Source organism: Bos javanicus, chromosome 2 (assembly GCF_032452875.1).
Source record: "Bos javanicus breed banteng chromosome 2, ARS-OSU_banteng_1.0, whole genome shotgun sequence".
Lineage (NCBI taxonomy): Eukaryota > Metazoa > Chordata > Mammalia > Artiodactyla > Bovidae > Bos > Bos javanicus.
The window spans coordinates 79,691,232-79,714,237 of NC_083869.1; the positions used below are offsets into that span (position 1 = coordinate 79,691,232).

Consider the following 23,006-nt stretch of genomic DNA (forward strand, 5'->3'; position numbering starts at 1 on the left):
TTCAATCAAAAATTTTCCTTCTTTTTCATTATATTTTCTAATTGTTCCTTCACTCAGAGAATTTTCTTTTGCACTGATGAAGGGGAAAACCCTATAAACCTTTGTTTAGTACAAAGGATATCTGTACATGATTATGTGCATGTGTTCACAGGCAGGGGATGTCATGTTGTATTAGCCACTTGAGATTTGTCATTTAACTACAAAAACAAATCACTAACACTTAGTTTTATGTGGCCATCTTAAGATACACATTTTAAAAATGAGATACAGTGTTTGAAGCCAGTGTTTCTTATGCTCTTCAAGAAAGTGTATTTATTGATATTTGAAAAAAATTCATTTGAGTCTTTTAAGACTGCATATTGACATATTATATATGTGAAAATGAGCAATTCTTATGCAGTCTATAAATTTCTATAGATGCTTTATTTTTCTCCCCCAAGGAATGGGAACTCAGAACACTTAGACAATTACATCTATTTGTATTCAAGAGTTCCAGCTGCTCATAAGCCATCAACAAGCTGAATGAACTGACGCTGAGGTCTAAGCCTGCATTCTCCAGCTCAGCGACACTGAAGCTGTGTGTGTACTTCCTGTGGTTTTCACTAGAAACTAAAGTCAGCGCGTTTTACCAGTTTTGAAGCTGGTCGAGCCCACTGTGGAGTGGACCTCCAATGCAGGCGATTTGCTGTCGCCTCTTCCAGTCTTGCAGCTCCTCCACCAGCATGCTGTTCATTAACAAGTCCGTCTCATTCACTATTTGTGTCATCTTACTCAGGGCTTCCTAAAAACAGAAGTGACTACTGAGAAGATTCTTATGACGTGCAACCAAAGTCACTCACAATTCAATCTAGAATACAGCCTGCCTAACCTGGGAGATAAAACTCTGGGTAAAAATTTTGACCAAACATTTTACCAAATACTACCTTCTATTTGCCATAGGACTGCCTTTTCAAATAATTAAATTATTGCAATTCAATAACATCATGAAGAAAAAAGCATGATCACAGTTAACATTCTCATAATATCTCACAATATAATATAAATATGTTGATTTTGTAACTCCTGTGACAATATTGAATACTGTAGTCATAAAAGCTATTTATCTGCTTCTTAAAAAGCCATTTATAAACTGAATTTACATTCTTATAAATATCTTAATGCATTAATTCTTAAATGTACTGACTAAAATTTGAGCCTCTCTGTGTTAGTTTTTGGGCTTCTCAGAGCCCTAGTAAAGAATCTGCCTGCCAATGCAGGAGACTTGACAGATGCAGGTTTGATCCCTGAGTTGGGAAGATCGCTGGAGGAGGGCACGGCAACCCACTCCAGTAGTCTTGCCTGGAGAACCCCATGGACAGAGGAGCCTAGCCCAGCTACAGTTCATAGGGTCACAAAGAGTCAGACATGATTCAAGCATTATACCACACACACGTTAGTTTTTATTACCACTTTATCTGGGTTTGGGGAAGCATAGTGGGAAAGGATAATTTTCAAAGGCTTAAGGATTAGAAGATGTGAATTTCTACCCTGGCTTGGTCACAGGCTATGTAAATTTGAACAAGTCATTTTACTTTGCTTTCTCATCTATACAGCCAGGTGAATGGACTGAATTATTTCTGAGGTTCCCCTTCTCCTTAAAATCTTATTTAAAGTAGAATAAGATAGCATGCATAAAACGTATAGCATAGATTCATTATGTATAAAAGTATTAAGCTTATCCTGGGTTAAATATTTATATATTTAAAATCTGATATATGGTTGTTTAAGTTTATAATTGATTTAGGGTGAAAATAATTTTACATTTATTTGTGCTTACACAAATTCCTGCACAAAAAAAGTAAAGCCAAACTTTTAGAAATAAACTATCAATTTCAGTAACTGGTTAATTCCAGTTGTGTTTCTTTTTAAAGAGAGGTAGAATTGAAATAGAGATATTTCCCCTCTTTTAAAATACTTTATTGAGCCAGAAAAATATTCTTCCTCTCCTTGGGAAGAGATGAGATTGAATATGTTCAGGATTCAATGGACTATCCTGAAATCTACAAAATTATTTAATACGTTCTTTCTCATAATAGAAACTGGGACACATTTCTGCAATAAAATGTTAGTAGTCATCAAGTAATATCTTAATTATACATGTACAGTAGAACCCATCTCAGCATATTAAGTACAGCAACTAAAACAGTCATGTCTGAAATAATGGCAAATAAAAACTAGGTAAAATGTTCTTGAAATTAATGGTAGCTATAGTACAGGCACCACATAAGCAGAATAAATAGACTCTAGAGAGAGTCTGCTTTGTAAACTTAGGTAGAGAAACATGGCAAACAGTATGATACTCTTCCTAGAAACATTGCATAAATGGAACTGATAAAATCATTCAGCATAAATGGAACTGATAAAATCAAAAAGCTTCTTTTCAGTAGGACTAGATATAGAAAAAGGAGAAAAGTAGACAAAAGGCCAAATTAGAGTTCTTCACTAGCCTTTCTTTTGAAGTCCAGGCTGTTCAGCATTTCCTGCAGAGTTAAAACTTCCTGATTCATTAGGGCACTGTTCTTGTCACCCTGATCTGTGAAGGAGAAGAGATCAGATTTAGAGTCCTCTCCAAGGAAAAGGTCTTTGTCCTGAAAGCCAAGCTGGCTGTAACCTGCCATCCTAAGATCCAGGATGTAAGAGCAGAAATGTGGCCATTAATGATGCACTTGGAAGTAAATCCTTGACTGCTCATATTGCCAGGAAGGATTACATCCAAGCATGGCAGAGGTGAACTCTCTGTCTGACAGAATTTGAGAGAACACCATTCTTCACGATATTCCTTTTAAGGGCTGGGAGAGAGAAGATACAAATATTTTTATAATGGATTCTTTATTAGATCATTTCTACATTGATGATGACTTTGGCTGGTAGGCATGTGTAAGAAAGGAAGGGGCCTTTCTTTGTGCCCATGATTAAATCATATTGACCCCTCCTGATGTCTTGACTCAATCTCCTGTAAGGGTTGTACTTTTATACAGTCTCCTGAACTAATAATGACCAAATCCTTTGCTTTCTCTTTTTCTTTGCAAAACAAGCTAGACTCACAGTGAAACCAGAAGTGGGAGTTGGAAATTAAGAAAAATCTCTGGCTGAAAAAACCCCAAATGATTTATCCTCTTAAATGGAAAAAGTACAATAAACATCATATTATTTAATTTGAACTTAAAAATGTATTGGTATATAGTAAGTGACTATACCAACTGTTCATGTATCTAAATGAAGGCCTAACTGTTCACGTATCTAAATGAAGGCCTAACTGTTCACGTATCTAAATGAAGGCCTAACTGTTCATGTATCTAAATGAAGGCCTAACTGTTCATGTATCTAAATGAAGCCCTAACTGTTCATATATCTAAATGAAGGCCTAACTGTTCACGTATCTAAATGAAGGCCTAACTGTTCATGTATCTAAATGAAGGCCTAACTGTTCACGTATCTAAATGAAGGTCTGGAACACTGACAGGGCTTCAGTAATTGTGAAAAAGAGGCTCCTGAACAACGTTGTGGCAAATTTCTCTACAAAATAGCACTGGTCTCCAAGAAGTATTTCTGGCTGTATTAATTCACAAATTCACTAACTCCTAGATCCCATGTATAGCAAACTCTTGCTTAGATAGCATTTTATCAACTCAAAACTTAATTAGCTAATACTTTTCATTCTTCACCAGCAAGGATATAACTTGTTTCCCATGTATCTTTCATTTCACTTAAAACATTTCCTTTCACTTATAACCAACAAAATAAATACTTGGTGATTTAAGTGTTAAAATAATCATTTTTATCCTTCATACTTCTTATGAAGTACTGAAAGATATTAAAGTAACTAATTGTAACATAAGTTCAAAAATAATGTTATTGTTATAATGTATTTTATTATATTCTAATTAATAAAATTGGTAGTTCACATATGAAATTTAGAGTGAGGCTGCTTTCAATGAACTGTAATAGTTGATTAAATGTGCAATTGTTCTAAACCTTTTTAAGATCATGGACCCCTTTGATAATCTGCTGAAACCTGTGTTGTATGAATTTCTCCAAAGGAAAAAAATTGTACATACAATTATGCATGTATAAAAACTGTACACACAAATAATTGTGCATACAAATTCATGAACATACTTATAATCATAACATAATAATCAACATTTCATGGGAGTCAAGACATCCTGAAGGTGCCAGGAGAACATGTCACATCTTACCTACGCCAGGAAAAACTAATATCCTCTCTTTGAAATATTAGATAGGAAGTTAATAAGCATTTGATCACAATCATCCATATTACTTCCTTCCAGATAAATTTTAAGCTAGCATTTCAATAGTTAAGGATGATTTTGTAAATCATCTATAAAAAGAATTTATATCTAACGTGTTTTTAAAAATTATTTTTAAATAATTTTAGAATTACAAGAAGTTACAAAAAATAGTATAGAGTTCCCATATAGACTTCACACAGCTTCCTCTAATGTCTTACATAACCATAGTACAATGGTGAAAGCCAGTAGATTAACACTGGTACAATCCTATTAACTAATCTAGACCTGATTAAAATTTCTCTAATTGTTCCACTAATTGCAGCGCATTTTAAGTGACCAATCTATTATTACTTGTAAATCTTAGATCTTTGTAAATATTCTCATTCTTTCCTTACATTTCTTTAAAAATACCTAATTGTAAACAACCTCAATATTTAACCACAAAGAAACAGTGAAATAAATTGCAGTGTCCTTACATTTTGATATTTATATAATTATTGAAATTATGTGTGTGAAGATTTTTTTATATGAGGAAATATGTAAAATAAAAGTTTAGCTTAAAATACTATTCAAAAACTATGTGCAAGCTGATTTCATTTTTTGTAAATAAATCTCTATGGATGTATTTTGAACATGTAGAAAAAGCCTGGAAGAAAATATACTAACATTTTGATGGTGTTATATCTAGATAGCAGAATTTTGTGTGATTTTTAAATTTGTAACTTTTTTTATACTTTCCCAATTTCCTACAGTGAATAACATTTCTACTTTTAATTTTAAAAAATTATAGTAAAAAACTCACCTAGAGATAATATTAGTAATTTCCTGATCATAATAGACAATTATTATTCCTTTTCTTAATTGTGATAATGATATTTTGATTCTACAGGAAAACGTTCTTAGCTTTTGGAGAACCATTCTGAAATAGGGGTTATTTCTCGTGAGCTTTATAATTTGAATGGTTGGTAAAAAATATATATTTATATGAAAGAAAAGAAGGAAGTAAATTAAATTCTCTTCTCCTGCATCCTCTCTTCAAAAAAAAGGAACTAGTTTATCAATTCTTTCAGGAAAGAAGAAACCCTAGTCATATCCCTTTGTGGAATTGTAGACAAAACAAAAACTTACCCATTGTCTGAATTGTTTTATACCTGTAATCAAATTCATCTTGTAGATCTTCTAAATATTTGGTGTCTTGTTCTGTCATCTTTTTACAAAAGAAAACATACTCTGTTGTTGCAATTAATCATGCCAATGAAACAATACCATCCATCATCAGTATTTCAAAATACACTGTTTAGTGCTTCCAATCTCCAATAATATCCCAGACTAATTATATAATATAGAACCACAATTTCTAAAGAGCTAATTCCCATGAAAACTGAATGGCTCTGGAAGAACCAGACTGAAGTTGCTCTTCCATTTTCTCTTCCTGAGTGTTTGCAAATTTCAGCATCTTGTCTCTCATTTCTCAGTAAATTCCAAATGATGCTACTAACATCTTTTTTATAATATGGATACTTTATCCACTTAGCTCCATATAGCTCTGTATTAATGTACCGACTATCTTTTTGCTTAAAGTCTCCTTTATCAAAGGATATATATGACAATACAGTTTAAATTTTTTTCCTCTGAACCTCTTAGAAAATACTTATGCCTCCTCTGTGTCTCCTGTTCATTTCTGTCTTTGAGATTTTTGCTTTAACTCTTCTCCAAATCTAGTGATGTTTTCTTCTCAGACATAAAGATGTCAGAATCTAAGCTAAAGGCTTTTTATATAGTATTAAATCTCATGTAGTCCTCCCAACCAGCTTGTTAGAGTGGTTATCCTTACTTCTACAGATGAAGAAGCAGAGGCTTGGAGATGTAAAGTAACTTACTTGCCTGAAGCCACATGGCTTCTCATTGATGGAGACAGTGTGACTCCAATTTTCAGTAAATTGAAGTTCAAAGCTTTCCCCAAAGAAATCTTTTCTAATATGAACATAGCGTGTGAGAGATATTTATCTTATAACCAAGTACCCCATGACTACTGTACACAGTAACTTTGGGCACACAAGAGAAAGGTGCATAGAACGGGGACCACTGCTCGTCTTTTCTACTATCTATAAGAGATCACTCACCTGCACGCTATTTTTAATGGCAGCCACTTTGTGCTCCACATTCCTCTGTCTTTCTGAAACTGAAGAACTTTGTAAGGATTTCTCCAGAGGTCCCTGGAAAAACGTTTGGAAATTTCAACATATTAAAAAAATTTTTTTGATATGGACCATTTTTTAAGTCTTTATTGAATTTGTTACAATATTGCTTCTTTTTTTTTTTTTTAGTGTTTTGGTTTATAGGTTGCAAGGCATATGGGATCTTAGCTCCCTGACCAGGGATCCAACCTGTACCCTCCTGCATTGGAAGGCAAAGACTTAACCACTGTACTGCCAGTGAAATCCCTGAAACTTCAACATATTGATGAAACAGGCTTATGATGAATGTAGTATATGTAATATACTTTGAACTGAGGTCTGGATTGGTATGATATGAAATATTCTACAGCTATTAAAAACCATGCTGTAGAAAAATATTTAATGGCATACATGTATGTGTGCTCAGTTGCTTCAGTCTTGTCTGACTCTTTTTGACCCTTATGGACTGCAGCCCGCCAGGTTCCTTTGTCCATGGGATTTCCCAGGCAAGAATACTGGAGTGGGTTGCCATTTCCTCCTCCAGAGGATCTTCCCAACCCAGGGATCAAATCCATTTCTCTTGCATCTCTTGCAGTGGCAGGTAGGTTCTTTACCACTAGAGCCACCTGGGGAGCCCTTAAGGACATACGAGTAGTGTTACAGTATTAAGAAATAGAGCAAATTATAAGATACTATATGTTTGTGATCTTTGTTGCTTGTGTATGTATGTGTTTACTTATAAATATCTAGATATATGTATAGACATGTAAACTCAAGCACATGTGACTGGAAGAACACATATACCAAAATATTATCATTTGTTATCTTTGAACAGTGAAATTACAGATGATTTTACGGTTAAAATTTTTTTCCTGTTTTTCTACATCAGACCCATGTGACTTTTGAAATTCTATAAGATATGAAACTACATTAAGTTGTACTTGAATTCAGAATTAGAGATGTTGAATCTGCCAGGATGAAATTTATTTTTATTTTGGAACAAAGAGAGTTTACTAAAGAATATGTAAAAATTTTAGCCTGGTTAAGTATTAATGGAAAGACTAACCAGCTACTCCAAGCCATGTTTCTTGGCCACTCTAATAACCTATCTGAGTTTGTTCTTTAGCTATAACATTTACATAGATGTCTAGAGTTGAGAGAATGTCCATAAATCCTTCACCTTATACTTGGATAGGGAGGTATGGTTAGAAAGGGTGATGACTAAATAGAAAATGAGTCCCAGAACCTCAAGTGGAACCCAGGTCCTTAACTTTCAATCAAATGTTCTTTCAACTGTATCACATTCTTCAGATGATTTGTAAAATTGCCTCTTTCTCATTTTGGCTTCCATTATTTCTGTGTGTGTGTGTGTGTGTGTGTGTGTGTATCTCCATATATTGTTTATTGCTTTGAAGTTTACAAACCAGTGCTTCTTTTGTGGTAGTATGTAGTACTAGAAGATTTGTTTGAGAAATGATTTTGATAAGCATCTATTCAAATAAATGTTTCTAACTTGGCTGATACCTGATATGTGAAGAGAACAACAAAAACAATACACACTCACACATATATATATAATGACTAGAGATAAGAGGGCTACAAAAAAGGACAACTGAGAATATATGAAAATATCATATATTAGTAATAGAATCTTAATTTTCATCCAAATTTTCACTGAATCAAACTATGTTTACTTTAGAAACTTACTAACTTTAGATTTTAAAATTAAAGATGATATCATTCTTATTCACATCTAAAAAATAAGAGTAAGTTGTTAAAACTTCATACTTCTCTAGAAACAACCATTAACTGACAGAAAGCAAATTTGAGAATTTTTAATAGTTGAAAAAAAGATACTTTGGATCTTCAAAAATAAATACAGTAATGTGAATCACTAAATTACTCAGCAAGACATTTAGAAAGTTGATTATCTACATGCTCTTTCCTTTTTAAATGGAGTATTTCCAAGGCCTTCGTTAACTCCTCTACTTATCTTTGATGGGGACTCTGAATTCTTTCAGCATAGTGGGATAAAATGTACTCTAAAATATGGCAGGGCAGAGCACACTGAAACAGATAAGAAGTATTTATGGAGTTTCTGTAAGAAAATTCCTGCTTATGGACTAGTTTGGACCTGTGGTGTAGGAAACGGAAATACTGAAGGGTTTCGAGCAAGATTGTCCCTGAGGATAAACATGCTGAAAGAAATAGAGCCTAAATGGCACTTAGGAATTTAGCCAGGAAGTGGTTACTCTGTTCTTCAGCTGATATTATAAGACCACAGATCAGAGTGTGAGCAGTGGAAACAGAAAAGAACGTATAGATAAGATTTCAGAAACAAACTCTGGAAAGACTTGGTAGTTATCTCAGTAAGAAGGCAGAGAAAAGCAACTATTCAAAGAGGATCCCAAGACCTTGATTCCAATTGGCTGAACAGATAATGGCACCATTAATGTAGACAGAAGAAGATGGTTGGAAAGAAGATTAGAATTTCTGTTTTAGAAAAATTGAGTTCTGGGTGAAAAGATCGCAACTGGAGAAAGTATTACCTGAACAGGCATGTTGGCGGCAGCCAATATTCTCCTCTCTTCCCTTAAACAATTTGAAATAACCACAGCTACATGCATTGGGTTTCCATGAAATTTTCCCTGAAAAAAATTGAACAAAAACAACATAAAATCTTAAATATATACATCACTATTTGAAGATTAAAATAACCTCCCAATAAATATGTGAAATTGTTTGGGATTTGTTTCAACTATCTATTCTATTATAAAGCCAAAGAAACTTATATTGTGAGTGTAGACATCTATGTAACATATTGTTCCCTCTCCAGAAGTTATTCTTAATGATTAAAAATACTTCTTGAGCACCTTTGTAGGAAAGGCTCTGAACACACATTCAGAAGGATTGGTTTACTTTGGGCTTAGGATAAGTTCTACAAGAGTTACTTCTTTGTAAATTATTATTAGGAACCATGGTGGTCCCAGCTGTTCATTTGTTAACTCTGTTCTTCGTGACGTGTTTAACGCATTGTTTTTGGTCCCTGTTTGGTGGTCTTTGTATCAACTAGCTCATAATTATGTCAGTATGCTAGAGCAACCCCCCAGGTGACTCAGATGGTAAGTGTCTGCCTGCAATGCAGGAGACCTGGGTTCGGTCCCTGGGTCGGGAAGATCCCTTGGAGAAGGAAATGGCAACCCACTCCAGTACTTTTGCCTGGAAAATTCCATGGATGGAGGAGCCTGGTAAGCTACAGTCCATGGGGTTTCAAAGAGTCGGACACTACTGAGTGACTTCATTTTCACTTTCATTTTTATGACATCTAAGCATATACATGTTTTATTACCAATGCTAATGTAAACTGGCAGCCCGTGGGCCTAATTCAGCCATAAGGTATGTTGTGTAAGTTGAAATATTGTAGTTCCTTCAGGGGAGCTTGTACTACCCCAAATTGCCATAATATCCATCACTGAGTGACCCAGGCACTCACTTCCTTTACCTGCTAGGCTCCCATAGGTGTCTGTGTTTTCTTGGTTTACAGGACTAATTTGAACAGCATCATTTTGGTCAATAGCGTTAAACTTTGTTACTAGACCTCTCCATGGCAAGATTAACAGGAAGCATAATAAATGTAAACAAATGCATTTATTTTTTTATTTAGTTTCCTTCTCCCTCCTCTCTGAAGGAGGCACTAATTATCCACAAAATGGCCAAAAGATCAACAGTAGAAAAGATAAAATAACAAACCACAAAAGTGGAAAATTAATAATCAAAAGTAGATTATACAGACTAGTAAATCAAAGGGTATTTCTGGGAAAGAAATGAGGTTATTGTTTGTAAACATTTTTATGGCCTTGACCATTGCTACAATTTTATTAGATGATGCTTTCTAATTAGCATTTCTATTGGTAAAGTTAGGGTAAACACCAACTTTCTGGTTTCATATTCTATTGTTTTCAAAACATTTTCCCCCTTTAAAATCAGAAAACTCCAAAAGAAAAAAACAAAAATGAATTGACAAAAACTCTTAAGGTAAAGAAGTTAAAATTATCCTGTTCATTAAGCTGGGATACCAAAAATTCTGATTTCTGCATGCTAACAATTTCTGATTCTCCTTAGTTTGAATTTATTCCTGTTAAAATTTTCCCATCAATTGATTTTTCCCCATATATCTTCTATTGAACTCTCCAAGAAAAGCTTTGTTTTCTCATTTTGCCCTTATTTTTAAAATATTCCACTGAAAACAATAAAGGATTTCTCCCAGGACTAGTTTGGAGGCTCTGTCACTTACGTTAAGTTGAAAGATTTTTCTGTGCAAGATCAGGAGTTCCTCTAAGATCCTAAGAATCACCACTATTTGTTTTTCTCAGTGTTTTAGAAGTTCTTCATTGTTGATCATTCAGATACTATTTTTAAACATTTCTCAGCTTCTTTGTCTACATTTCTTCCTTTTTCTTTCCTACTTGAACTTCTTTTATCTTCCCTTTCACATTTCAGTTTCCCCCCTGTGAGGTTACATTATTCATTTTTTTCTGCTTTGTTAAGAGCAAAGAATCACATTTTTTACCCAGGCTATATTTTCACTTTCCTTTTGTATTTTCCTAAACCTTTATCTCACTTAAATATATGAGATGAAAACATCTTATGGAAAATTGATCGCTATAGATTCAAAACAAAACCAGCACTTTTTAAAATGATCAGGTAAATTTAAAATTTTTATTTTTTATTGAAGTATTGTTGATTTACAATGCTGTGTTAGTTTCAGGTGTACAGCAAAGTGATTCAGCTGTGTGTGTGTGTGTGTGTGTGTGTACTAAAAGATGTAGTTATGTTCACCTTTCAGTAGTTACTGTGTATATGGACCATGGACACTCCTCCTACCAGAAAGCAACAACAAAAACAGAAATAAAAAAACAGAAAACCCACCCCTAAGTGTATGTTGGTGGAAGGAAGGAAGGAAGGGAAGTTACCCTTTTTCGTGTGTGTGTGTGTGTTTCTCTGATGTATGTGTGCTGTGTGCTTAGTTGCTCAGTCGTGTCCAATTGTTCATAATCCCCATGGACTGTAACTCACCAGGCTCCTCTGTCCATGGGGATTCTCCAAGGCAAGAATACTGAAATGGGTTACCATGCCCTCCTCCAGGGATCAAACCCAGATCTCCCACATTGCAGGTGATTCTCTAGCGTCTAAGCCAAGTTGGAGGGAGGAAGGGAAATTACCCATTTTCTAGTGTGTGTCTGTTTCTCTTGTGTGTAGGTATTGCAAATACTTTCTGTCTCCAGCTGTCTTTTCACTATCTCTTAGTGTCAATAAAGAGAAGTTTTTAATTTTAGTGAAGTCAAATTTATTAATTCTTCTGTTTATAGTTAGTTTTTTATGACTTAATCTTTCCCTAATCTACAGCCATGGAGACTTTTCCCTATATATATATATATATATATATATATATATATATATAGTAAACCTTTAGAGTTTTTCCCTAATTGTAATTCACTTGGGGCTTATTAATAGGAGTGGTCCCTTTCACTTTTTTCTATACAAATATTAGTTCCAACAATATTTATTGAACATTTTAGTTTTTCACCACCACTGCTGGGTGAACTGTCATAGCCAAGTGCCCATATATGGATGGATTGGCTTCTGACTCCATTCCACCTTATGGTTCTATCTGCTTTATCAACAGACCATCTTAATACAACTACAGTTATACAACTACAGTTATATAACAAGTTTTTTGATGTCAAGTATAATAGGCTTTCTCTGCGTTTTCACATAAATTTTAGAATCACCTCATCAAGCTACAAACACACATGCACACAACCCTGTTGAGAATCTGAATGGCACTAAATCTTTAGATACTTGGTATCTTTATAATTGTGTTCTAATCTATTTATTTAGGTCTTCTTTAATGCCTATTATTATATCTTTCCACAGAGATCTTACACCTTTTTTTTAGTTTATTTCTATGTAGTTGGTATTTTTGATCAATGGATAGTATCTTTCTTTCTTAAGTGTTTTCACTAGTATGTAGAAATATATTTGACTTTTATGTATTGACTGAATCCAGCAACTTTGCTAAATTCCAATAATTCTAATAATGTACTTATAATATCTCTTACCAAGTGTAAAAATTTATCTGTAAATTCTTTTGGATTTTTCTGCAAATACGAATCAAATCTTACATGACTATTGATAACATTTCCCCCTTTTCCTTTATCTAATTTCCATCAGAATTTCACCTTCACATTATGACTTGTTTACAAATGCATTGGTTAATTTCCAAACATAGGGATTTTCTATTATCCTTTTAACTAATTGTTATAGATTTTTTAAAGTCTGATCAGAATAGATTGTTTAATGACTTCGGTCACAAAATTCACTGAGAATTGTTTTGTGGCCCAGCTTATGGATTTTCTGTAAATGTTTCATGTGAGCCTGTAAAGAATGTGAATTCTGCAGTTTTGGGTGCAAATGTCTCATACATGTTCATTAACCTAACTTTAATTGTTTTGTTCAAATTTCTGTATCCTTGCTGATTTTTCTCTCCGTCATTAATTTTATCAAATATTGAAAAAGGCATGTTAAAATCTAGTTTGTGAATTTTTCTTCTTGTGGTTCTTTCATACATATTCATACTTGTTATATATTACTAGTCAAATCTTTCATTACTATGAACTGATCTTTATCTTTAAGAATGCTTTTTGCCTTGAAACGAAAATATAATATAGGCCTAGAAGTGGGATTGCTGGATCATATAGCAACTCTACTTTTTAGTTTTTGAAGTAAACTCCACACTGTCCATACTGTTCTCCCTAATGATTGCACCAATTTACATTCCCACCAACAGTGTAGGAGGGATCCCCAAATGGATCCTTAAAAGGATCAAGAGTGTGAGTTTGGATTATGAAAAGCAGTGTAAATGATAATAATTAAACACGTATTTTAATTTTTCCTCAGTGGTATCATGCTGTAAATTAAGGGCATTCTGTTTAAAGGCAGCAGGAAGTTTCTGATAAATGTATATTGTACATCGTAATGATAGTCCTGTGCATGATTCATTTCCTCCAGCCTGCTATTGTGCTGATATTTTATTCATCTATTGTGAGGCATTTGGTGATTTCTCTTGCCACTGTTGCTTTGTCTATGATAGGCAATCCTTTTGCATGAGTCTCAAAAATAAAATATAATACAACTTCTAATAGTGGGCATCTTCCTCCCTTTCTTATATCTTGTAAAGTACTTTATTGTTGCTTTCTAAGAAAACATGGAATTTAGGACCATCCACCTAGTGACAATTAACTTGCTTAACAAACATCAAATTTATGCATTGCTGATTTGTTCCTGTCCCATCCTGCATGTGAGCAAACTCCAGGAGATGGTGAAGGACAGAGAAGCCTGGCATGCTGCAGTCCACGGGGTCACAAAGAGTCAGACACCACTGAGCAATTGAAGAACAACATTCTGCATACATGAAAACTATTTGTTTCAATCCTAAATCACAGTATTACATTAATGACACTTAAACAGCAATTAAATTCAATGTCTTGTATCAACAGTGCACATAGCTCAACCAAAGTGACATGAAGAGCTATGACTTAATTTTACTTCACAGGAAATGGCCATAACATTGTGACTGCTACCTAACAGTAGTAACTAGAGATGCTATTGATCATAAGATGCATTTTGATTTCAGAGACGTTAAAATGCAGGAAAAAATGTCTTAGAATCAACGTGCTCAGTCGCTCAATCGTGTCCAACTCTGTGACTCTCTGGGCTGTAGCCTGCCAGGCTCTTCTGTCCATGGGATTCTCCCAGCAAAAATACTGGAGTGGGTTACTGTTTCCTCCTCCATTAGAATCAACAAATGTGCTATTTTATTATTCTTGCTGCTTTTGGCTAAATTCCTTGGCTTTCCTGCAAATTTTTCTTCTAGTACCTTCCATTTAATTTCTAAATTTGATTTGTCACTAGTTTCTCTGCTCTTTTTCTCCCAGATAGTCCAAAGAGTACCAGAGTCAGAGGTAAAGGAAGTGATAAGGCTGCTCAAAACAATCTCCTTCATTCAGGTGGCATGAAATCTGATATTTCATCGCTAGACTTTCAGTCTTCCCAAGGATCTCCTTTAAGATGCAAAGACATAAGGGAGAGTTAACACTGCGTTTAAGTAATTCCCTCTGCACTGTGAAGGATTTATCGATGTGCTCTCTGGCTGCAGTGACCTGGTGCCTGCAGGCTGAGTGTAATGGATTCCAGGGCAAATAAAAGGGGAAGTTTCAGGACAGCCTTGAAAGAAGGAGGCACAGTAACTGAAGGGGCTGGAGGATTCTGAATAAATGTGTAACCAACAACTGTCTGAGCCTGGGTTTCTCTAAAAGCTAACCCTGAGACAAAGATGCCAGTGCAAGAAGTATAACTGAAAATTCATCCCCAAAAACACAGTTATGGGAGTGGGTCAGTGAGATGAAGAAGAGAAGGCATCCAGTAAAGGGTGCGCCACCCAGCCATTGGCTCAGATGGGCTGGGAGCCCCCAGGATAGGATAGAACATGTGCCTTAGAGTTATTTGGGCTTCCCATGTGGTGCCAGTGGTAAAGAACCTGATTGCCAGTGCACGAGACAAATGTAAAAGACGTGGGTTCGATCCCTGGGTCAGAGAGATTCCCTTGGAGAAGGAAATGGCAATCCACTCCAGTGTTCTTTTCTAGAGAATCCCATGCACAAAGGAGTCTGATGGGCTATGGTCCATAGGGTGTCAAAGAGTCAATCATGACTGAAGTGACTTAGCACAGCACAGATTTATCTATGCCAGGGCTTTGGGAACTGGAGTATTTTTATATCAGCTCTTGTCATTACTAGCCCTAAAGCAAAAACCCAGAGATGCCGGCACTTTGAAGTCCACTCGATTGAACTAAAGCCATAAGGTCCAAGGGGCTATGGGCAGGGCAGCCCCTATCTGCTCTACCAGCTCTCCTCCTAACCTCAATTTGAGAAATTTTCGATTTCTTATTTTTTTAAACTACCTGCAACCACACTAGAGTCAAATGTTGATATTTCTTCTTTTATGGTATCTCTGAGATATGAAGCAGTTATTTCCAACTACTGGGTAAAATGTTTTCATTCATGTTTTTATTGTCAATCTGCAATCTACTGCACACTTCTGGCTGTCAGCTCACACTATCCCCTTTTATCATCCTGAATACTGCTGTTAAATCATGTTTATCCTTGCTCCTTACCAGCATCAAACACACTGGCCATGACAACACTCTCTCAGCTTCAGCTTCTTACTATTTCCTTCCCTTTGTTCTGAGCACACGATGTTTCTTAAAGGCTTTTCCTAAGATTTCCTCACTAGAATTATAAGGATATGTCTAAGGTGAAAAAAAAAAAAAAACTAAATAGAAGAAGAGCTAATCCAGTCATCTTAAGGCTGATTTAGACTGGCCAGTCTAATAGATTTAAAAAGCAGTTCTCTTTCATGATAATTAGAACAATAATGAAGTACCACTGCACAACTGTTAGGTTGACACTGACCACACCAAATGCTAGTGAGGATACAGTGCAACAGAACTATCAAATGTGGAAGACGCTTTGGCAGTTTCTTACAAAGCTAAAAACACCTTTAGCATACAACCCAGCAATCATGCTCCTAAGAATTTACCCAAATGCATTAAAAGCTTATGTTCACATAAAAATCAGAAAATGTTTATAGAAACATTATTCATAATTATCAAAACTTGGAAGCCACTAAGATGTCCTTGAATGGGTGAGTGGATAAACTGTGGTTCATACTTCCATGAGGGCTTCCCTGGTGGCTCAGATGTTAAAGAAACTGCTTGCAATGCAGAAGACTCAAGTTTGATCCATGGGTTGGGAAGATCTCCTGGAGATGGAAATGGCAACCCACTCCAGTATTCTTGCCTAGAAAAATTCTACTGCTAAAAATAGGAGCCTGACAGGCTACAGTCCATGGGGTTGCAAGAGTCAGAAACAACTTAGCGACTAAACCACCACCAATATTTCTATGATGAAATATTATTCAGTGATAAAAAGAAATGAGCTGTCAAGCTACACAAAGACATGGAGGAAAATGAAAACATATTACTACATGAATACTGTAAGGCAAAACTGTGGAGACAGTAAAAAGATCAGTGGCTGCCAGAGGTTTGCAGGGTTGGGTAGAAGGATGAATAGAGGGGGAGCACAGGAGATTTTCAGAGCAGTGAAACTTGTCTGTATGATACAGTAATGGTGGATAGATGGTATGAGGCATATGTTAGAATTCAAAGGACCGTGTAACACAAAGAACAAAGGGTAATGCAAGCTATGAACTTTATCTAATAATAATGTATTATTGGTTCATCAGTTACATCCAATATACTACACTAATAATGCAAGACGTTCATAACAAGGGAAACTCTCTGGTGGGGGCAGGGAGAGAGGCTAAGGTAGTATATGGTAACTCTGTACTTTCCACTCGATTTTTCTGTAAAACTAAGACAGTTCTAAAAAAGTTAAAAAGTCTATTTAAAAAAAAATCATTCATAAGTCACAGTTTTCACATATCCTTGTGCTTTTCCTTTGACCAAGAAAGAGAAAATTCAAATGACTATAGTTGCCTGCCTCTGTTGTTTAGCTGGCTTTAAATTCTCTTGAGAGTCCCTTGGATTGCAAGGAGATCAAACCAGTCAATCCTAAAGGAAATCAGTCCTGAATATTCACTGGAAGGACTGATGCTGAAGCTGAAACTCCAATGCTTTGGCTACCTGATGCGAAGAACTGACTCAATGGAAAAGAACCTGATGCTGGGAAAGATTGAAGGCAGGAGAAGGGGACAACAGAGGATGAGATGGTTGGATGGTATCACTGACTCAAGGGACATGAGTTTGAGCAAGCTCTGGGATGGACAGGGAAGGCTGGCATGCTGCAGTCCAGGGGATTGCAAAGAGTCGGACACAACTGAGCAACTGAACTGAACTGAAATTTTCTCATCATCACAAAGATTTTCTTAATAAAAAAGAAATGAGGTATAGACTCTCCATGCATACAAATTATTAATGCCCCATTTCTATTTATGCTAATAATAATACATACATCTTGCTGCTGCTAAGTCACTTCAGTCGTGTCCAACTCTGTGCGACCCCATAGACGGCAGTCCACCAGGCTCCCCCGTCCCTGGGATTCTCCAGGCAAGAACACTGGAGTGGGTTGCCATTTCCTTCTCGGATGCATGAAAGTGAAAAGTGAAAGTGAAGTTGCTCAGTCGTGTCCGACCCTCAGCAACCCATGGACTGCAGCCTACCAGGCTCTTCCATCCATGGATTTTCCAGGCAAGAGTACTGGAGTGGGGTGCCATTGCCTTCTCATCTTAAATGAACTTAAAATTAGCTGTAGATGTAAATAGTTTGTCTTGGTTTACTTTTTATTTTTGTGTTGGTTTATTTTTTAAACTAAAGAAAATACTTCTTAAAGGTATCAGACTTAAATTCTGAGTCTATTTCTGGTGCCATGTTCTGTGTCTGTGAAGGCTTAGCTTATCCTAGACAACTGCTCCATGAAGCGGTGGGAGAATTCTATATAAAGTCAGGGGAACCTGAGTTTGTGGTTGTCACTAGCTGTGTGACCTTAGGCAAGGCACTTCTTAACCTTCATTACTCTAATTGCTCCTTGAAAGTGAAAGTGAAGTCACTCAGTTGTGTCCAACTCTTTGTGACCCCATGGACTGTAGCCTACCAGGCTCCTCCATCCATGGAATTTTCCAGGCAAGAGTACTGGAGTGGGTTGCCATTTCCTTCTCCAGGGGATCTTCCTGACCCAGGGATGGAACCTGGGTCTCCCGCATTGCAGACAGACACTTTACCATTTGCTCCTTAGTCAGCTGTGATAACAATACTGGTATCAGAGAGTCATTGCGAGGGGCATGCCAGACAACTGAGAAAGAGCTTTGTAACTTGTGCACGTTCAGTTGCTTCAGACTCCTTGCGACCCCAAGGACTATAGCCTTCCAGGTTCCTCTGTCCATGGGATTCTCCAAGCAAGAATGCTGGAGTAGGTTGCCATGTACCTCCTCCAGGGGATCTTCCCAACCCAGGGATCAAACCCACTTTTCTTGTCTCCTGCATTGGCAAGCAGGTTCTTTACCACTAGTTCCACCTGGGAAGCTTGTAAGCATGTAACTTATAAAGTGCTCTAAAAAGAGAAGAGGGTTTTTTTATGTTGTCTCATGGGGGTGTTAGAAGAGTTTAAAGATCATAAATGGTAAATCAATGTAAACAACATAAAAATCTTCCTATTAGTTTCATGAAAAGGAAGAAAACTGACTAAAAAGCCAATAAAGACCAATGTGTTTTCTGGGAAATATATTTACATGAATGTAAAAGAAACTCCAGAAAAAGATAGACTATGTACTGGGGACTTTCAAAACATTAAACAGCAGGGACTTTCCCAGCTTTTCTTTAGGATTAACTTGCACATGTGCACAAATACACAGCTGCTTTAAATTTAAAAAACCAATGCATACAAGCTAGCAATAAGAAATAATAATACAGTGCTCCCACCTGAGCATAATTCATAAACCATTTGGAAGAAAATAATCAATACTACATTTTCTAAACAAATAGAAAGACCTGAGAAGGAACATGACAAACTCTCATTAATGATCATCCTTGGGGAAATGAGACGGGCGGGGCGGGGGTGGGGAGCTGGATACTTTCATTTGATTTCGATTCTTTGGTATTGTTGGAATTCTACTTAAGCGTGTGTTACTTTTATGATTAAAACAAAACAAGTAGTGATAAATCACTCATATATGCGCCATACCAGATCTTTGTCTTGGCTTGATTTATGCAGAAGTTTTTGTAAAAGATGAATGTTGGTTTTGAAAATGAGTCATTCAGGTGAAAAGAGAAAAAAGGAGAGTCAGAGTCTACTTAGATCATTATAGTGACTAAATTTCAATGCTCTTGGGGAACTCAGTCTTGTAATTAAGAGATAAATTAATTGCTTAATTCAAAGTGACAGGAAGAAAACAAGATAGGTGCTAACAAACTCTACTTATCATTTATATGTTTGAACATAACAATACTAGAACCTGCCATTTACTGAATACCTATTATATGTAGGGTGCATTATAAAAGCTGACAATAGTCTGCAAGGTACCTTTTAGGAAGCCCAGAGGTCACGTCATTTGTTAACGGCACTGAACTCTTAAGTTAAGGCGAAGGAGTGCTTCAAAAAACAGGTGTATCTCATTCTATAAACCATCACCTTTCCAAATCACTACTGTCTTTTTCAAAATGCATTTCTTATTTAAGTGGACCCCTTCAGTCATAGCTGCATTCAATTTTACTCTCCCTGGAAATTATCTTTATAATATTGCCCATGATAAATCTGTTCAAGGATTAACCATTCTTTATGGAACCTCAAGATAGTTGCAGTGGTTAAACCAACCAACAGAAAATTACTATGTGTTTGATTGTAAAATTATTGAATCACATTTCCTGAAATGACTTCAGTCTTAATAACCTCTGGTTGTTGTACTTGCTATTCATACAGGCAATCTGCCATGGACCCTGAGTGCTCCTGTGTGATCTTGCTGGTGTGCCAAGAATACAAATCCCTGACCACTCATCACTCGTCTCATTTTGGGGGGTTGTATTTGCAGCAGGCAGCCTTACTGCTGCTACTGCTAAGTCACTTCAGTTGTGACTCTGTGTGACCCCATGGACTGCAGCCTACCAGGCTCCTCCATCCCTGGGATTCTCCAGGCAAGAACACTGGAGTGGGTTGCCATTTCCTTCTCCAATGCATGAAAGTGAAAAGTGAAAGTGAAGTTGCTCAGTCGTGTTCGACTCTTTGCAACCCCATGGACTACAGCCTACCAGGCTCCTCTGTCCATGGGATTTTCCAGGCAAGAGTACTGGAGTGGGATGTCAGTGCCTTCTCTGAGACAGCCTTAAGTGATGTGGTAATGTCTCCGTCTAGAGCAGGCTGGCCTCCCATAGCTGTAAAAGCAGTGAATTCCTCAAGTTCAATGTTCCTCTCCTGTGACACAACCCACTGAGTGTGCTGACAATCATGGTGGGCGCGCTGTAGTACCTGTGTCACCGTAGTAGGACCCAGAGGACAAAGGAAACTAATGCAAATGAGCCTGAAGCTCTGATTACTACTTTTGCCGTGAATAATAAAATCTTTATTATCCGGAAGTCTCAAGTCTTTAACTGGCACAAGAAACAATAAGCTCATTTGTTAAAGGGTAAAATTCCAGATCCTGCATGTTTCTCAATACCAATTTGTATTATAAACTTGTAACATTTCCATTATTTGTTCCTATGTCTTATTCCCAATCTATACTGGCATCTTCTAAAAGCAAGAATCAGCTTTCAAGACAAATCTTGTAGTAGCAGTCACCTTACAGGAACCTTGTAAATGCTTGCTGAATGATCAAATGAGAAGACGAGTAAATTACAGTAATTCCCTCTTAACTGAGAAAAAATAGAAAAAGCATATTATTCGATCTCAGTGTTGGTAAAGAGATTGTCTTTAAATTCTTCTGGAGTTTTTATTAGTCACCTAACCCTATTGCTGCTGCTGCTGCTAAGTCACTTCAGTTGTGTCCTACTCTGTGCGACCCCATAGACGGCAGCCTATCAGGCTCCCCCATCCCTGAGATTGTCCAGGCAAGAACATTGGAGTGGGTTGCCATTTCCTTTTCCAATTCATGAAAGTGAAAAGTGAAAGTCAAGTCGCTCAGTTGTGTCTGACTCTTCTCGACCCCATGGACTGCAGCCTACCAGGCTCCTCAGCCCATGGGATTTTCCAGGCAAGAGTACTGGAGTGGGGTGCCATTGCCTTCTCCCTAACCCTATTAGCCTGGAATATATAACACTGGAGTTCTGAGATTAGTTGGAAGAGATTAGCAAGATATGAAATACTCCTGGAGATGGTGACTTTGCTTCAAAAAGCCCTGGTGGGATCTTCATCCTGGTTGACCGCTATCACTGGTAGAGGCTGCCTTGGGGAGACTTGAATATTAGGGATGATGCTCTGAGAGTCCCCTGCTCTCTGTATGGTAAGACACATCCTTTACTTATAGTAAAAGAATTGATATCCTTTGCTTACGTCTAGTAGAATCCTTTAGTCACCCTCTCACCTTTGCTCTCATGATAGCAAGAATACATCATCCTTATAATCAAAGAATATTTAGATGAGAATATAAAGACAAGAAAATGAAATACTAAAAAAAAAAAAGAAAATGAAATACTAAATGTTAATATTGATAAAGAAGGTATACACACATCTCTCTTGTTGATATGTCTTTATCTAGAAAAAATGAGAGACTAATAAAAAATTCTAGAATGATAAACAAGATGACACTTTTTTCCTACACTGGTAATAATCATCTCAAACTGAAAATGGAAATAATGTTGCATCCAAAATAGTAAGAAAATATTTTTAAAACTTAAGAATAAATGTAAAAAGAAAGGTACACATTTTACATCAATTAAACTAGGGTCATACTGAAGACTGTAAAGATCTGAAAAGGCATAAATTACAAACAACATAAAATAAACATAACAGAATTTTAGGATGTGGGACTTTATCCTAAAAATGTTAATCATCCCAAAATAAATACACATTTTTAATGTAATTGCAGTTAGACTTCCAAGAGTTGATTTTGGAGAGTTTGGATTGAAAGAAAGAGGTAATACAATTCATATGAAAGAAAAGTTGCACAACGGTTAAGAAAATTACAAAAGCTACTTAAGTTTTCAGTGCTTAAAATATATCAGGGAATTTTCTAAGTGTTCTATGTTATATTTCACTAAATCGTCACAACTGTTTGTGATCAATACTATCATCCTGATTTTACAGATAGGTACGATGACAGAGAGTGATGAAATAGCTTGAAGCCAAGTTTCAATCTGACTCCAGAGTGTGTGTTTTCAACCGATTAACCACCAAGTAATTGTCACCAAGCTGGGGGGAGAAGGACTTGCCATACAGGATGCTGAAATATACTACGAAATGTAATATATTTATAAGGTATAAATACACTATATAACATACTTTATAATAATTAATTTTGACATATATCTAGACTAGCAGAGCATAACAAGAGAGTGGTAGGAGAATTATTACATAAAAATGAACATACAAAAAACATCTCAATTCAGTGGGGAAAAATGATCATTTAGAAAGTCTTGCTGGTATAATTGTCTATTAATCCAGAAGACAAGTTGGATCTTTATATAAAGAATTCTATGTAGATTAAAGATAATTTTTTTAAAAAAGTAGAATAAGTCAGGAAAACATGTATAATTTAAGAATTGGGAGAGTTTTAACCAAGGCTAGACCCCCTGAAACTATACAAAAAGATGAATTTTTAACTACATTTAAAGATTTTTTCTTGTACAGAAAAAGATGTCATAAAGCCAATAGACATATGGTAGATTGAGGTAATTATTAATAACTGTTATTTAACATGAAAAATATTCTTAGTGTTTTTAATATATAATCATTTGAAATTGATAAGGGAG

General features: G+C 36.0%; 1 protein-coding gene across 4 annotated transcripts in view; it reads right to left on the bottom strand.

Annotated features, from left to right (window-relative positions):
• The window catches only part of STAT4 (signal transducer and activator of transcription 4), a 137,230-nt gene that overhangs the window by 35,379 nt on the left and 78,845 nt on the right, over window positions 1-23,006 (bottom strand). For all 4 annotated transcript variants that reach the window (XM_061440422.1, XM_061440438.1, XM_061440448.1 and 1 more), the window contains 5 exons: window positions 9,019-9,117; window positions 6,416-6,508; window positions 5,421-5,499; window positions 2,487-2,572; window positions 630-781 (listed from right to left, as the gene is read on the bottom strand). In XM_061440422.1, the coding sequence (XP_061296406.1) occupies window positions 630-781; window positions 2,487-2,572; window positions 5,421-5,499; window positions 6,416-6,508; window positions 9,019-9,117 (509 nt within the window). The remainder of the gene's footprint in view (window positions 1-629; window positions 782-2,486; window positions 2,573-5,420; window positions 5,500-6,415; window positions 6,509-9,018; window positions 9,118-23,006) is intronic.